Source organism: Microtus pennsylvanicus, chromosome 1 (assembly GCF_037038515.1).
Source record: "Microtus pennsylvanicus isolate mMicPen1 chromosome 1, mMicPen1.hap1, whole genome shotgun sequence".
In the NCBI taxonomy this organism is placed as follows: Eukaryota; Metazoa; Chordata; class Mammalia; order Rodentia; family Cricetidae; genus Microtus; species Microtus pennsylvanicus.
This window is the reverse complement of record NC_134579.1, coordinates 131,437,245-131,453,399: the sequence shown is the minus strand read 5'-3', so window position 1 is coordinate 131,453,399 and position 16,155 is coordinate 131,437,245. Positions and strand designations below refer to the sequence as shown.

General features: G+C 47.5%; 1 protein-coding gene across 3 annotated transcripts in view; it reads right to left on the bottom strand.

The window, feature by feature from the left end:
• Positions 1 to 16,155, bottom strand: part of Dpy19l3 (dpy-19 like C-mannosyltransferase 3) — a 77,829-nt gene that overhangs the window by 5,705 nt on the left and 55,969 nt on the right. For all 3 annotated transcript variants that reach the window (XR_012911704.1, XM_075984356.1, XM_075984355.1), the window contains exons 15-18: positions 16,096 to 16,152; positions 12,137 to 12,219; positions 3,404 to 3,536; positions 665 to 823 (exon numbers count right to left, since the gene is read on the bottom strand). Coding sequence is in view for 2 of the 3 variants with exons in the window: in XM_075984356.1 (XP_075840471.1) it covers positions 665 to 823; positions 3,404 to 3,536; positions 12,137 to 12,219; positions 16,096 to 16,152 (432 nt within the window). In the remaining variant the exon portion in view is untranslated. The remainder of the gene's footprint in view (positions 1 to 664; positions 824 to 3,403; positions 3,537 to 12,136; positions 12,220 to 16,095; positions 16,153 to 16,155) is intronic.

Here is a 16,155-nt window from a genome sequence, read left to right as displayed (position 1 = left end):
TGACAGGCAGACTGCACACATACAGGCAGGTGCGGGTTCTGCTCAGCCTCCGGGCAGTCGCTGCTTATTCCTCTTCTTGGGTACGGAACCTCTACTTTTCACCTTCAGGTTGTTTGTGGATTTAGGTTGGTTTCCACACACTATTAGCCACGCCATATCCCCAAAGGGACAAAGATCCCATTTACCGTGACCTGGCTCAGCTCCCAATTTCCCTTTCTCTAAGGGAGACACAGCTTGTTCTGCTGTGGAGGGCAAGCTTAGTTACCCCGAGGCTGCGTGTGTGGTGGACAAGAGGGAGCAGGATCTATGGGTCATAGAGCCTGGGAAGAAGAGAGGGGCCCGCTGCCTTGTATTTAAAGATGTGCCAACAAGATGCTTTGGAACTGTGTTGATAGGCAGGTACGTTGTATACAGCAGAAAGATATTCTTTACAAATAAAATGTGCGCAGTGTGGCACCATGCCAAACAGCCAAAGGCAGAGAGGTACTCTGGACCCTTCCGGTCCCCTGGCCCAGCCCCTGCTGTCACTAAAGCCCAGGTCTACAAACGTCTGCTCATGATGCCATCCACACATGTGGTCCAAAGTGAAGGGCACCACTTGGGATGCATCCTGGATTTCCGCCCTCTCTGAGGGATCCCTGAGATGAAGAAGCAACGTGCTCACGTGTCCATTGGCGACGTCCAGCAAATCACGCAGCCGGCAGCCCCTTTGGTGCCTGCGTTCATAGCAGATACTATCTTCTAGGATCACAAAGTCAGCGCCGAAGGACCTCAGGAGTGAGTGCACTTCCTCTGGGGACCGCTTGGCGTAGATCTGATAAACCTTCAAAATGAGATAACAAAGGAAAAGGACACAGTCTCCCAATTGCCTGGGAGTTGATGGAGGAAGGGAGGAACATCCCCAAGGGGCGGTGCTAAGACCTGACACTCAAATCCCCATGCTGTCCAGGCCACTCTTGTCCAGGTCAATCACAGTCTGGAGTAGGAAGGTAGGGAATTTCCAAATGGATATTGTAATTATCCAACAGGAAGAGGGAACAGGAATCACAATGAACATATCTAGCTTAGATGTAAAAAAAATACCTGGATCCAGAGTTAATCATTGTAGGTTTCGAATATATTTATTAGATGATAATTCTAAGAATTATTAAACATGGGTGAGTCAACAAGACAAGCAGGTTGGTGGTGCCATTTGGCGCATGTGTCTGAGAGGGATGATGTGGGAGTGTCATATAGCAATCTGTTGATTTCATTGGTTAAGCAATAAAGAAACTGCTTGGCCCTGATAGGTTAAGACATAGGTGGGAGGAGTAAACAGAACAGAATGCTGGAAGGAAGAGGAAGTGAGCTTAGAGACGCCATGCTCCCCTCGCCCGGCCAGACACACGCGATGAAGCTCCAACCCAGGATGGACGTAGGCTAGAATCTCCCTGGTAAGCCACCTCATGGGCTACACAGATTATAAGAAATGGGCTAGTCCAGGTGCGAGAGTTAGCCGAGAAGAGGCTAGATATAATGGGCCAAGCAGTGTTTAAAAGAATGCAATTTGTGTGTTGTTATTTCGGGGCATAAGCTAGCCAGGCGGCCGGGGTGCTGGGGACGCAGCCCCGCCGCTCCAATTACAACAGAGGGAGACCTGGCTTCCCATTACAGCAAGTGGGAACAGGGACCTAGGGAATCTGCAGTATCGGCCTTTCCCTGGGGTGCCCTGCCCTCTTCAGGTTCACCATCATGTATCTTGAGCACACACTTCTGGGAGAAGGCATCTTGGGGCACAACACGGGGATGTGAGAGGTGCTGCTTCCTCTGTGGCCCTGAGTCCTGATTCATGGCTGTGTGAGAGGGCCTGATACCCCAAGAGGCATCCATACCACTCAGGTCAGCAGTGGGCCTTGGCTGGAGAGAGGGCTCAGAGGTTAAGAGTGTATACCGTTCTTGCAGCAGGCTGAAGTTCAGTTCCCAGCACCCATGCTGGATAGTTCAAAACTGCCTGTAACTCTAGCTCTAGGATCTGATGCCTTTGGCTTCTAAGGGCACTATACACACCTACACAACCAGCAACACCCACAAAGAAGACCCCCATCTATACATAATTAAAAATAAACTTTAAAAAGAAAAGTAGCGGTTAGTATGAACCAGGCACATGAGGACTAGTAATCCTAGTACTCAGAAGGCTGAGGCAGGAGGATGACAAATTTGAGGCTAGTCTGGGCAACAAAGTGAGACCCAATATAAAAAATTAAAAATAAAAAAAAAAAGGTGAGCTTTCTGAAACATTCAGCAGTATGAATCCTCGGTACTCAGGTAGCAGGTGCCTTCCTGCACTGCTGACTGACACAGAAACAGAAAGGACCTGTTCAGAGGATGCCCTGATAGACCTAAGAACCTGACATGCCAGCAGATACCACACAGAAAAGACACACTCAGTTTCCCTCTCAGCCACTCTGTGCATGTTCATGAAGACAGAAACGGCCCAAATGATTGAAGAAACCTGCCACACCCACTTGCAGCATTTACAGCTTTAAAAATGGCCAGGAGGGCAGGGTTGTGGCTTGGTAGCAGTGTTCACCTTCCTCTGAACCCTACTACATACAGCACCACTGCACTGATGTAATTATCCCCAGAATACAGTGTCAAGAAAAAGGAAGGTGGCCTACAGCTATTCTTTGTAAGGAGACTAAGAAAGGATGGAGAGATGGCTCAGTGGTTAAGAACAGGTACTGTTCTTGTAGAGGACCCAAGTTCAGTTCCCGGGACCCACACCAGGAGGCTTATAACCACTTCTAACACAGGCTTCAGTGGGGAACTGATGCCCTCTTCTGGCTTCTACCTGCACTCCAGGGCACATACCCACATATAGGCACACACAAACATACATACATGCTATTTGTCTCCTGGGAAGGCAGTGGGTAGTAGCTAGGATACAGAGATTGGGCGAACATGCTTCAGGCCATTCCCTTCTGTATACTCTGAACTTTGAACTATGTGGCTGTATTTAAACAAACAGCAATAGCGAATACCTCCAACATGCATGCACACACGCACGCACACACCGGGAGTGGCCTGCAGCTGGTTTATGAGGCATGACCAGTATGTCTTCATTTCTATTCCTTCCCTTCCAAAACCACAAGCTCTAAGAGCCTTGGCCTAAACGCTGCCTCCCACACATCCCAGGGTGTTTATTCTCTTAGCATTTTCCCTATCTAAGAGAAGTATGTGCTGTACCCAGCCCCAACAGGCAGAGTCAGGAGAACCCATGCCCTTATGCTAAGGTTCCTTCCTAAGCTACAGGCTGGAGGTGTGTAGCATGCAGCCTCTCATCCTGGCACAGGGAGACTCGTCCTCTGCCCTCAGTGGCAGCACAGGGCACCGAGAAGTGAGCACAGGCAAAGATGGGCCTCACCGCTTGGGTCCGCTCTCTCAGGCTTTTGTCTTCATAGTGTGGGTGGTTGGTGAGGGTCCGTCCCGTGCACAGTTTGACTCCAGCCAGCAGCTGCATGCTCCCAGCGAACACAGCCTTTCTTGGTGTGTTAGAGCTACAAGGTTTGAGAGTGTGGATTAACCCCAACACTAAAATTTCCAGGAATCACCCAGGGGCTCTGAAGGGGAGTATGAAGAGGGGAGGGGTTGGAGGGTAGGGGAAGGGGGGGGTCACACAAATGACTTGAACTGACTTACATCCAAGGTATTTTATGCAAACTTTAATTATTTACTTATTTTGAGACAGTCTCATAATATGTAACCCAAGCTTGCCTGGAGCTCAGGATCCTCCTGCCTCAGCATCAGCTAACTTTCTGTTTTCCTGTTCACCAGAACAAAGGCTGAGGAGCGTCTTGCTCTCCACACGTGGAAGGGTTGACTTTTATGATGGACGCACTCTTTTAGGAGGCAGGTAGCTAGCTCCTGAGGCACAGTCTCTTCCACCACTGCCCAGAGAGGCAGAGTCCAACACAAGATCTCAGGGGCTGCAGCTGCTTTTTGAGCTAAACTGAAGGGCGGCTGAGAGCGAAGACATGAGACATGTCTGGAGAGATGGCTCAGTGATTAAGGACACTGGCTGCTCTGACATGGTACCCAGGTTCAGTTCCCAGCACCCGCTCAGTGTCTCAGAACAGCCTGTAACTCCCACTCCAGAGGATATGATTCAATTTTCTAGCCTCCTCAAGCAATGGACGCATATGATATATGCATATATATATATATATATGAATAGATATATACACATATATGTGCAGAAACTTATATACAAAAAAGTTTAAAAAAATTGTTAAAAGATGTGAGAAATCAGGGAAACATCATTGATCGTGACGCAATTCCATGGGGCTAGAAGAGCAAAAAGAAACAAACAGAATCCAGTATTACTGTAGACGGCATTTGAAGAAGAAAGCCCTGCAACCATAAACCCAAGAGCTGGGAAGAAGCCTGAGTAGTAAACCCACCACCCAGAGAGGACATGGGAGCATTCTTCCTCTTTAACCCTGATAAGGAGAACTATACACAAGGCCAAAGCTCAAGCAGCGTGGGTACCCTAGCACTATCCCAAGAACTGATTTTCCAATGACCACCAAGCTCCTCGTGGTCCCTGAGGAACAGTGATGGAGAACGTAGGAAAGACACTACACGGAAGGGACTTCCTCGGCCCTGGAGAGAAAGGATCTTTTTTCTTCTTTTAAATTTTACCACTGAATCTTGCTACGTGGCCCAGGCTTGCCTAAACTCACCACTGTCTTGTCTCAGCTTCTTGGGTTATGGGACAGATGTATCTGGCCAAAGAACCTATAGCTGACTCAATCCCCTTCTCTCTGAGGAGAGCTGGGAGCTGCTATGGGAGCTCCCCAGGGGCTCTGCCTCAAAGGATTTTCCAGATGCTCACTAGGACGTCCCAAGTTGTGTTTATCTTTGAGTTAAGAAACAGGAAGGAGGGCAGTTGGCACAGCTGTATATACGCCCTTCATCTCAGCACTCAGGAGACAGGTAGAGGCGGGTGGATCTCTGTGAGGTCCAGGCTAGTCGGGCACTGCATAGCAAGCCCTTGTCTCAAAAACAAAACAGAGTAAAAGACTAAGAAGAAAAGAAACACGGGGCTGCTGATCTGTGCTAAGGCCCGGAGGTAATCCTGCAGACTATTTGAAATGTAAAAAGAAAGCCAGAGCAGGCGGCTGCAGTCTTAAGCAGAAAGCGAGGCCACAACCTGCTCTGCTGCCGAGAGAGAGAGAGAGAGAGAGAGAGAGAGAGAGAGAGAGAGAGAGAGAGAGAGAGAGAGAGAGAGAGAGAGAGAGAGAGAGAGAGAGAGAGAGAGAGAGAGAGAGAGAGAGAGAGAGAGAGAGAGCGCGCGCAGGGCACTGAGACATCTCCTCACACTCCTGTCTTTATTCCAACTCAACACTAAGAATGCGGCCTGAACACAGGCCAACGAAGGCCCGTGGGTGTCTGGGGGCAAGACACGCCATGCTTCGAGTGATGACACTTACAAAGAAACTACGTTTAGAAGATTCGAGGTTTCTTTCTAACCGTGACATTCATCTAGTGTTGCATTCCAATAAGGCTTCTCGGCTGAGGGGAGAGAAGCGGATGGAATTACAATGAGCAGGGAAGGAATGACAGACAATCTTCTACACCCGCCCTCGCTGAAGTCTAAAACTTCCGCAAGAGCTTGGCTGGCCCGTTGTCAGCATTCTAAGAAGCAGACTGGGGAACACAGACCGGATAGGCGCTTGCTCTGCCCCCCACAGAACCACAATTACAGGAAAATTTGACACTGGTCCCACATGGTCAGAGGAACCGGAGGGTTACGGAGGCACGAGAGGGTTTAAATAAAGGCATGCGTGGGTAGAGAACGCCTCAGGACAAGAACTTGGGGGAGATTCAGTTTACTCCAATTATGGCTCACTGAACACTTATCCTGAGCCTTGTCTGTCTTCTACCCTCCATTGAGAGTCACAATTGTAGACTGTACCGCAGTTGCTAAACGGAATAAACATGAATGAAAGGCAGAGAGAGCTGTTATTTTCCCAGCCTTCATTCTCATGGATCCTCTCAATGGCACAAGGCATTCCACTGCAGTATGCCTACAGCAACGCATCTTCTGCACGACATAGGCTGAGAGTACACGGGAAGGGGAGCCTGGTTTCCATGTTTGGCAAAACAGGCAATACTGTGGACCCATGTCATTTAGTCTTGAAGTGCCAAGCACCAACAGGTTAATTACTGCTGAACTAATGGCTAACTGAACATCAATACTTCAATTAATTATGCAGATAGGAGAAATGATTTGTTAAATATAAAGGCTTGGGTGTGGAGTGCTGAAGTGGTCAAGAGCACCAGCTGCTCTTCCAGAGGAACTCAGTTGGAGTCCCAACACCAACATGGGAAACGCATATAACTAGAATTCTGGGGATCTGACATCCTCTTCTGGATTCTGAGGGCACTAGGCACACATGGTGCACACATATACATATAGGCAGGCAACACTTATGCAGATTTAATAAATAAGAGGCTCACCAGCACTTAAAGTCTGAACTTAAACCTTATCTTTAAAACACACGCAATTCTTTCTACTCTGATTAAAAGCAAAAGAAATTCCGGATGTGTTTTTCGGTTGTGCTGAGAACATTCTATACATGGCAAGCTTCTTGATTGCTAAGAGACAGCTTCTAGTGGAAAATCTCCTAAAAGCAAGCAATTAAAATGCCATCTTTCAAAATAATGCTATTTACAGAGCCCTCATAATTGAACAAGAAAACTTCCAGGAAACAAAAATGCTGCATCCAGGACAGACTGGCACAAGGCAGGACCCGGCCAGGCAGCTTAAGTAAACAAGCTTTCCAGCCACACCTAGAGCCTGTAAAGGCACCCCCTGGCTTTATGCTGAAAGAGATACAAGAAGGCAGAAGGGCCCAGGGATGGAATCTCTGTACCCAGTGTCAAAGGAGAGTACTTCCGAAGGCCTGTTAGGAGAGAAGGCACACAGCACTGAGCACAGGGGAGGGCTCAGAGAGGGAGACAGTGGCACCACCCTCAGCTCTCACGTGGGCACTGGGAGGCAGCTGGGGCTACATATCCAGGGACCTATTCTCCACAAAAGGTCCTTGCAGGCTAACGTGCCTTCATATAAATGTAGTTAATTAAAATCCGCTGAGAATTGTGGCACAAGGCTAGGGTTACAGAGCAAGGCCTCGTCTGGAAGAAAGGAAGGAAGTGGGAGAGGGAGAGAATTAAAGACTCTGTCTCTGAGACAAGGTCTCCAGTAACCCAAGCGGACTGTTGCTAAAAATGACCTTGAGCACTCAACGTTCCAGCTCCACCTTCAAGTTCTAGGAAGGTGGTGAAGCGCTAGGGTTACAGGCAGGGTTCTCTTGGTTTATAAATTCACCTGTCCTTTCCAAACACCTTCCGCCCACACCTGGGAAGCTTACAAGCTGTGAGGCTGAGTGAAGTAAGAGCAGGGGGAACTGCCAGGCAGTGGTGGCGCACGCCTTTAATCCCAGCACTCGGGAGGCAGAGGCAGGTGGATCTCTGAGTTGGAGGCCAGCCTGGTCTATAGAGTGAGTTCCAGGGCAGCCAGGACTACACAGTGAAACCTTGTCTTGAAAAATCAATTAATTAAAAAAAAAAAAAAGAACATGGAGAACACACAGACAGCAGGGCCAGCAGAGAGACCCATAAGTTTAATGAAGTGTGACGGCCGGCCACTAGCGTCCACACATGTACTCTGGTGCCCTGTGGGGGTACAGCTGCTACCCATGCAGAAGCTAATGAACTGGACCAATAAGCATACAGCCTCAGGTGTGAAAGCTTTACAACCTAAAGGCTTCCAGTGCTTTCACAGGACTCCAGCCCCTTCCGTGAGTCCTAGCGTGAAGGAAGGTCTTGAGGTTCTCTCTCCTAGAAGCCCATAACTGGGCTCCTTTAAAAGACGGGACAATCACTAACTCCCACCAAGGCGATGGCCTCTTCCAATGTGTCCTCAGTCAACCTGCAGGAAGCCCAGATCTCCGGGGCCTTGCAGTTCTGTGTGTGGCTCCCACAGAGCAGGGCCTGAGGGGTGGGGTGGGGGTGGGGCAGTGGTGACAGATTGACGGGTGAGTCTCCTCTCCACACCCTGTCACAGACCACTGGAGGTGTCCCTGGATTTTTTGCATGCCATCCTAAGGCTGACCACCTTGAACCTGAGTGCCCTCCCTTGCTCTAGCCGACATCAGCAGGACAGCAGTGACCAAGGACATAGCAGCCATCAAGAGTGACCATGCTGGGTCCCCAGCTGCAGTCCTCGCTCCTGGCAGCAAACACGTGTGACCAAAGGAGATGGGCAAAATAACAGAAGGGTAAATGAACATTGAAGCGGGATATGGCAGCACAGGCCCGTAGGTCTGGCTACTGGGGAGGCTGAGGCAGGAGGCTCAAAGTTCAAGGTCTAGATTGGGCTACAGAAGGAGTTCAAGGCCAGCCTGGACAACTTTGTGAGACCCTACCTCAATCAATCAATCAATCAATAAATAAATATTTAAAAAAAAAACGGTAAAAAGAGGTCGGTAGTAGAATGATGCTTGCCGAGCATGCATGAGATGTCCTAGGTTCAACCTCTAGTACTAAAAATATAAGAATATTAAATGTACTCCCTTACGGGGAGAATCAGTCTGCCGACTACAGCTGATTTGAATGTTGACTTACACAAACATACTTTGTGTCTAAATAGACCCCACTTTGGCATACATTCATCATCACTTAAGCTTGATTTACAAACATGCCAAGCAGCTAGTTTTTTTTTTTTTAACGAAAAAAAAATCATTTCGATTTGAGGAAATTTCAGGGAAAACAGGCAAGATAAGATGACAATGGCACTGATATTTTTTGAACAATATGAATCTTTCAGTTGCTGAGAATGAAAAGAGAAGAAAGCCAATCAGCTAATAAGTCAGAGGAGTCCGCCAGCAAAGACACTGTTAGCTGAGGGGACTCAGATGCCAAGGCTGGTCTCCAGCAGGAGGAGCAACAGCCCTGAGCTACCTTCTTTAGACCAGGAATATCTTCTCACCCATACTTCTGCAGAGTCAGAAATGTTGCTTAAAATACATTTTTGAGGGGAAAACTTGAAAATAGTAGATGTTGAGTCTGAGATAGTCAGAGGAGCCTGGGTTCCACCGCAATTGTCTGTCTGGACTATAATTAGGTTCTGCAAGCCAGGGAATACAGGCGTAGATGCTAAGGATGGCCCGGGGAGAGGAGAGCCATCATCCATGATATGCTGCCCATGGGACCACCTTCAATAGTGTCATCTTAAAAACACAGAGGAAGGCCGGGCGGTGGTGGCGCACGCCTTTAATCCCAGCACTCGGGAGGCAGAGGCAGGCAGATCTCTGTGAGTTTGAAGCCAGCCTGGTCTACAAGAGCTAGTTCCAGGACAGGAACCAGGAACCAAAAGCTATGGAGAAACCCTGTCTTGAAAATCCAAAGAGAGAGAGAGAGAGAGAGAGAGAGAGAGAGAGAGAGAGAGAGAGAGAGAGAGAGAGAGAGAGGACCAGCCTCACTTTCAGATGTACATGTTATAACTATCTAATCGATTAGTTAGTAGAAAAGAAATTAGCTTTTCTTTACATGCGTAAATAATCTTTTCCTATTTACAATACTCAAATTGTTTTTTCCCATAGTACCCATCATGATTTAAAGTTAATAAATAAGGACAAAGTGCTGTCCCCCCGAAACATGTCAAAAATTACACTGTTGTCCAGTCAAATCTAGTCTGACACTGAGACCAAAGCCACATAGATATTTAGACTTAAGCCTATAAAACCCATGTATGGTGCTTGGAAGACCTAAGCACAAGCACTTGGCATCTCTTAACTTGAAGCAGTACTAACTGGTGTGTCCAGTAAGCACTAGTTGTGGCAGGTACCCACGAGGCTGTTGCTAAAATCCTAAGTGATGGAGACAGGAGACTCCTGCTTAAAGCAGGAGAGCTTGCTCTACAGAGCATGGACACGCTGCTTAGGTGCAGAAGTGTGTCTCTGCTGGTGAGAGTCAGAGTTCCTGAACACAACTTCAAAACACAATAGCTTCACTCTGAGGCTGGAGGCTGAGGTAAAGCAACCAAGTTCAGGCAAAAAGAAGAAAAGGAGGAAAAAGAAAAAAAAAGAGTATATCATGCTAGAGCATTCTGATAATTGTACTGAGAATCTCTATGGGCTAAAGAGATGGCTCAGTGGTTAAGAACACTTGTTGCTCTTCCAGAGGACCTGGGTTTAATTCCCAGCACCCACACGGCAGCTGACAACCATTGAGGGCACCAGACATACATGAAGGCAAAACACCCATATGCATAAAAATGTAATTAAAACATTTTAAAATAGGAAAATGTTTGTTGGGTGGTGGTAATGCATGTTTTTAATCCCAGCACTCAGGAGATAGAAGAAGGCAGATGTCTGAGTTTAAGGCCAGCCTGGTCTACAGAGTGTTACAGGACAGCCAGGGACACAGAGAAACCCTGTCTCAGGGAGCGAAAAAAAGGAGTTTTATTTTTTTAATTAAATAATTAATTTTTGAAATTTGAAACAGGGTTTCTCTATGTATCCCTGGCTGACCTGGAATACTTTATGTAGACCAGGTTAGCTTTGAACTCAGATATCTGCCTGCCTCTACCTCTCTAGTGCTGGGATTAAAGGCAAACATCATTATGCCAGGGTAAGAAAAATGTTTAAAATAAAACAAAATTAAGTTTTCTCTGAACTAAGAGCTTGGGTAGTGTGATGACTGTGACAAAGCCTACAGGGAGCTCTAATTTAAAACTTCAAGGAAGGATGCTTGCATGTGTGTCAGTGTAACGGAGACTCTGAACCCAACTCGGACGAGAATGAGATAAAGTCAGCAGAAAGTAGAAGCTAGATTTCAGCGTGAGTTAAATAAAGTTGGCAAGAGGTGCTGGCTTTGCTTTTAAATATGGGTGTGTATATCCGTGTGGGGTGTGTGCGTGTACACATCCATATGAGAGGGGTGTGTGTGTGCACATCCATGTGAGAGGGGTGTGTGTGTGCACATCCGTGTGAGAGGGGTGTGTGTGTGTGCACATCCATGTGAGAGGGGTGTGTGTGTGCACATCCATGTGAGAGGGGTGTGTGTGTGCACATCCGTGTGAGAGGGGTGTGTGTGTGCACATCCGTGTGAGAGGGGTGTGTGTGTGCACATCCGTGTGAGAGGGGTGTGTGTGTGTGTGTGCACATCCATGTGAGAGGGGTGTGTGTGTGCACATCCGTGTGAGAGGGGTGTGTGTGTGCACATCCGTGTGAGAGGGGTGTGTGTGTGCACATCCGTGTGAGAGGGGTGTGTGTGTGCACATCCGTGTGAGAGGGGTGTGTGTGTGCACATCCGTGTGAGAGGGGTGTGTGTGTGCACATCCGTGTGAGAGGGGTGTGTGTGTGCACATCTGTGTGAGAGGGGTGTGTGTGTGTGTGCACATCCGTGTGAGAGGGGTGTGTGTGTGTGCACATCTGTGTGAGAGGGGGGGGTGTGTGTGTGCACATCCGTGTGAGAGAAGTGTGTGTGTGCACATCCGTGTGAGAGGGGTGTGTGTGTGTGTGCACATCCGTGTGGGGGGTGTGCATGTGAATGCAGCTGCCTGTGGAGCCCAGAGAGAGGAGTCAGAGGCCCTGAAAGGAGACCCAGGTGGTTGTGACCCATCAGGTGCAGGTATTGGGAACTGAGCTTGGGTTCTCTGCAAGAGCAGAGCCTGCTCCCAACTGCTGAGCCTCATGGGTAATAAAATCCCATTTCCCTCTGTTGTTGTTGGGAGTTTGTTTTCTGGTCCTGGTTTCCAATTTAAAAGAGTATTTTCTTCCCTCCAGGGGATGTAGCTGTAGAGAATCCTGTTGTTTAGAGACAGAGTCTCACTTTGTGGCCTAGGCTGCCCTCCAAGTCATGGCCTCTGCTTCTGCCTTAGTGCTGGGGTCACAGGTGTGTGGCAAACACACCCAGCTCAGAAGAGTTTCTTACAAATCCAGGGGACTAAAGAAAAGTTTGATTAAAAAAGAAAAAAGAATGTGTCTTCACAATTAGAAAATAAACTCTCCCCTCCCCCCAACAAATGAGATCTACAGTTGACCCCAGAAAGGCCGCTAAAGTTTTAAATTTGCAAAGTTCCTCTTACCTAATCCAGTTCATCAGTTCCACTGTATCCGGGTCATAGAATTCCTTCAACTCGGAGAGTTCATCCATCATTCCTGGCCAGGACTGAAATTAAAAACAAAAATGGAGCCTTGTAACTGTCACCAAGAGGAAATAACAGAGAAAGAGGAACTGAGCATCATAAACTTAGGAGCCAAATGCAAATGGCAACTGAAAACCAGAACCGCTTTAAAAACGTTCTGAATCACACTGAAAGGTCCAGACTCATCCATGCGGAAGCTAATGGGGTCAGCGGCTGTTAGCTTTTACATATGGACGTTTATGTTGTTAAAGAAATAGGCTGCTGTTGGGGCTGGAGAGATGGCTCAGTGACTAAAAGCATTTGCTACTCTTGCAGGGCGGCCTGGGTTCAGTTCTCAGCACCCGTATGGTAGCTGATGGCAGACTAACTCCAGTTCCAGAGGATCTGCTGCCCTCTCCTAGCCTCTGTGGGTGCTGCATGCATGTGGTGCACACACACACACATACACACACATACATGCATGCGCACACAAACATGTGCACACACACACACACACACACACACACACACACACACACACACACACGGAAGGTTTCCAGTACAGAACACCACCCTGCCCTCACTGTGACCCACAGGACAGATGGACCCGGGGAGCACCACCATCAGACTGGTCTCTCAGGATGGAAACAGGGAGCTTAGGGAGGTGACTGACTTGACCAGGCTCAGCAGTGACAGAGCTGTGCCTCAGAACCGACTTCTAAATGCAGCCCCCTGCTCACTGCACTGCCATGACTCTGGTCTGCTGCTGGGCAAATGGTTGGCAACTGGACCCTCCAGGAGAATCTAATGTGTTTGACTTTGCTATTTATGCCCTCGGTCAACTCCTGTCACTTAAGGTTATGCAGACACAATCTAAAAATAGCATTCGTACCCATCAGTTATCTATCATAAATTCTATCCCACTAATCAACGAAGTCTTAATTATTCTCAAATGATAGGGGACCGAGCCCCACTTCCCCTGCTAATCCTTATTTTTGTTGTTTTTGAGACAGCTTTACTGTGTAGCCCAGGCTAGCCTCAAACTCCTGACCCGCTCCAATAAGTGCTTTGGAGAGTGAATGTGCTGTCCCTGTTACTTGACAGCCAACAAAATACCAACATTTATCTAATAAGATGCTTCAATTATTTTGGTATGTCTGTGAATTCAATGGGTACTGGATATTTTTCTAATCTTTTTTTTTTTTTTTTCGAGACAGGGTTTAAAGATGCTGATACCGAATGTTAAAATCTAGTGCATCCTGAGGAAAACTCCTTAAATAATACGCAAATAAAAACCAAGTATCACCCTTGAGCAGAATGAAATAGATTAGCTAGGATTTCACCAATCCAATAAGCTAATCGAGCTAACCAGAGCAAATACTTTCAATCTCTGGCTCTGAGGAGCCTAGCACAAGCTTTTCCCTTTGAATGGGATTATCCCCGAGGAAAGAACTCAACCCACAGTATAACTGCCAGGGAAACGCAAGCCAGGCCCCAAATAATTACATTACTGACAGAGTATCTTAATAGCTGGTGCAGATGGGAAACAGTTTCAGTGTCAGGGAAAAATTCCGAATGTCTTTATTGTTCATTTGCTCTCTGATTTTATACTTATACTTTATGCAGATTTTTTGTTTTGTTTTGTTTTCTGAGACAGGGTTTCTCAGCATAGCCCTGGCTGCCCTGGAACTCACTCTGTAGATCAGGCTGGCCTCGGACTCACAGAGATCAGCCTGCCTCTGCTGGAATTAAAGGCGTGTGCCCTGCAACAATCCTTTTATAAAAAAATCAGACCCTCACTCACTATGTAGCCCTGGCTGCCCTGAAACTCACTATGTAGACCAAGCCAGCAACTGAACAAACCGAGTTCCCCTGCCTCTGTCTCCCCAATGCTGTGACTGGAGTCATATGCCACCACTTTACACATTTAAGATACTTTATCTCAAATGTGTAAAGTGGTGGCCTCAGGCTATCTGCTCAAGGCCTGAGCAGCAGTCTGGAGAAACTCATTAGGATCCCAATTCCCTCACCCCAGGACCACTGTTTGCTGCAAGGAAGGCTTTCCGGGTTCTTCCACTGGAACCCTTCCAGTGGTTCTTGGAGATGAGGGGACTTTGCTCCCACCAGGTGGAGCTTGGTGTAGCAGAGACTGGCATTCACAGGGGAGGGCCTACCAGCATCAAGGACTTGAAGGCAGGCACTTTGCTTCCCTATCAGCTTGGTGCAGGTCAGTCCCGCAGGACATGGTCATCTGTGAGAATGCCCTAGTGTTACGAGAACCTAGGCCACAGCAGCGCATCTCGCTAACCTGATGCCGTCTGTCTGCATCACCTCACGGCTGAGCGTGAGCTCAACCCACACCTTGCACGTCCTAGTTCCCTGCCGCTGATGCTTCTGCCTGCCTGGGGGCCATGTTTAAGAACAGAAGCTTTAGAGCATGCTTTATCTATTCTCTAAACCCTTCCTTAATCTTATCACTAAATCCTTAAGCAGTTTGCCTACACACACACACACTCACACACAAACATACCCATACACACACATATAGGTAGACACATATACACATGCATGCGGACACACATTTATGCACACACAGATGTGCGTATGCATACATACACACAGAGACACACATAGCCAGTCCCGAGTCCCTTACTGTCCTGTTCCAACAGTTGCAGTGCTGACAACAGAGCTCTTGGGGTTTAGCCCTCAACTCCATGTAAAGGAGGAGCTGCCAAGTGGCTTATTAAACATTTATCTTGTTTCACTTATCTACACAAAAGAACAAAATTCAGGGAGCTGGGGGGCTCTGCCCGCAGTGGCAGCTGTTTTGATAGGACGTGGACTATCACATGCAGTTTCCAAGCCTAAAGCCTTTAGATTATAAACACTCTGTTACAACAGAAGCAGGCCTGTCTGGAGGCCAAGCTGTGGGCAGATTCTCTCTTAACCACTCTGTCAACTGAGGGAGGGCCTCTCCACAGTTACCTCTGGCCCACTGCTCTAACTTAAAATCTCACATAAAAATAAAAGAGTAAGTTTGTTTTGTTTAAATTTGGTTTTGGTTTAAGAAAGGACAAGAGAGCTGAGTGGTGACAGCACACTTCTTTAATCCCAGTACCCAGGAGGCAGAGGCGGGTGGATCTCTGTGAGTTCAAGGCCAGTCTGGTCTACAGAGTAAGTTCCAGAACAGCCAAGGCTATAGAGAAACCATGTCTCAACAAACAAGCAAGCAAACAAGGGCAAGAGTCCAAATGGATTAAGTATTCTACACTATTTTCCCAGGTAACAGATGAATCACCAAGTGGCCGAATGACCCATGATGGTGTCTCTGAGGGTGTCCTGGAACACCTGCAAATCAGTTAAAGGAGAATGTGACAGTTTTCTCTGCGTCACTAAAGTGTCTTCAGATGCGAGAGGGGTCAACCTTTGCTTTCATTGTTTTCGTTTGGATCGCCTTATGAAGCCCAGGTTGGCTCTGAATGCTGAATCCTCCACCCCAGACTCCCAGTGTTGAAATTACTGCCGGGTACCACCACACCCGCATCCCAAGACGAACCTTACAGTGTTTATTCCGTGTGTCCAGCTCTCACGACAGCATCTAATGGAATGTACAGGTTAAGTAGGTCCTATCTTAAAACCTCTCATTCTACATACACAATTTTTTTCTGCCTTATTTGTTTCAAAATAGGCCTAAAAACATTTTCAGGATCTGCCTCCAGTAAGAATCGAAACAAATAGGATGGCTTTTTCTAATTTTTTTTTTTTCTTCTCTGAATGGCTTTTCTACTATAACACAAAACCTCTAGAAACTACAAGTTTAGAGGCTGCTTTTCCTACCAGCGCCAACTAAACAAGGTCAAGGAAGTCTTTACGGATGCCACAAGTCCCTCTGCTCAAAGGAGGAGTGAGATGAGCCTTACCTTGCAGCACAGGTACAGAAGGGTGAGGATGGGCACCGAATACCGCATGACCCAGATCTG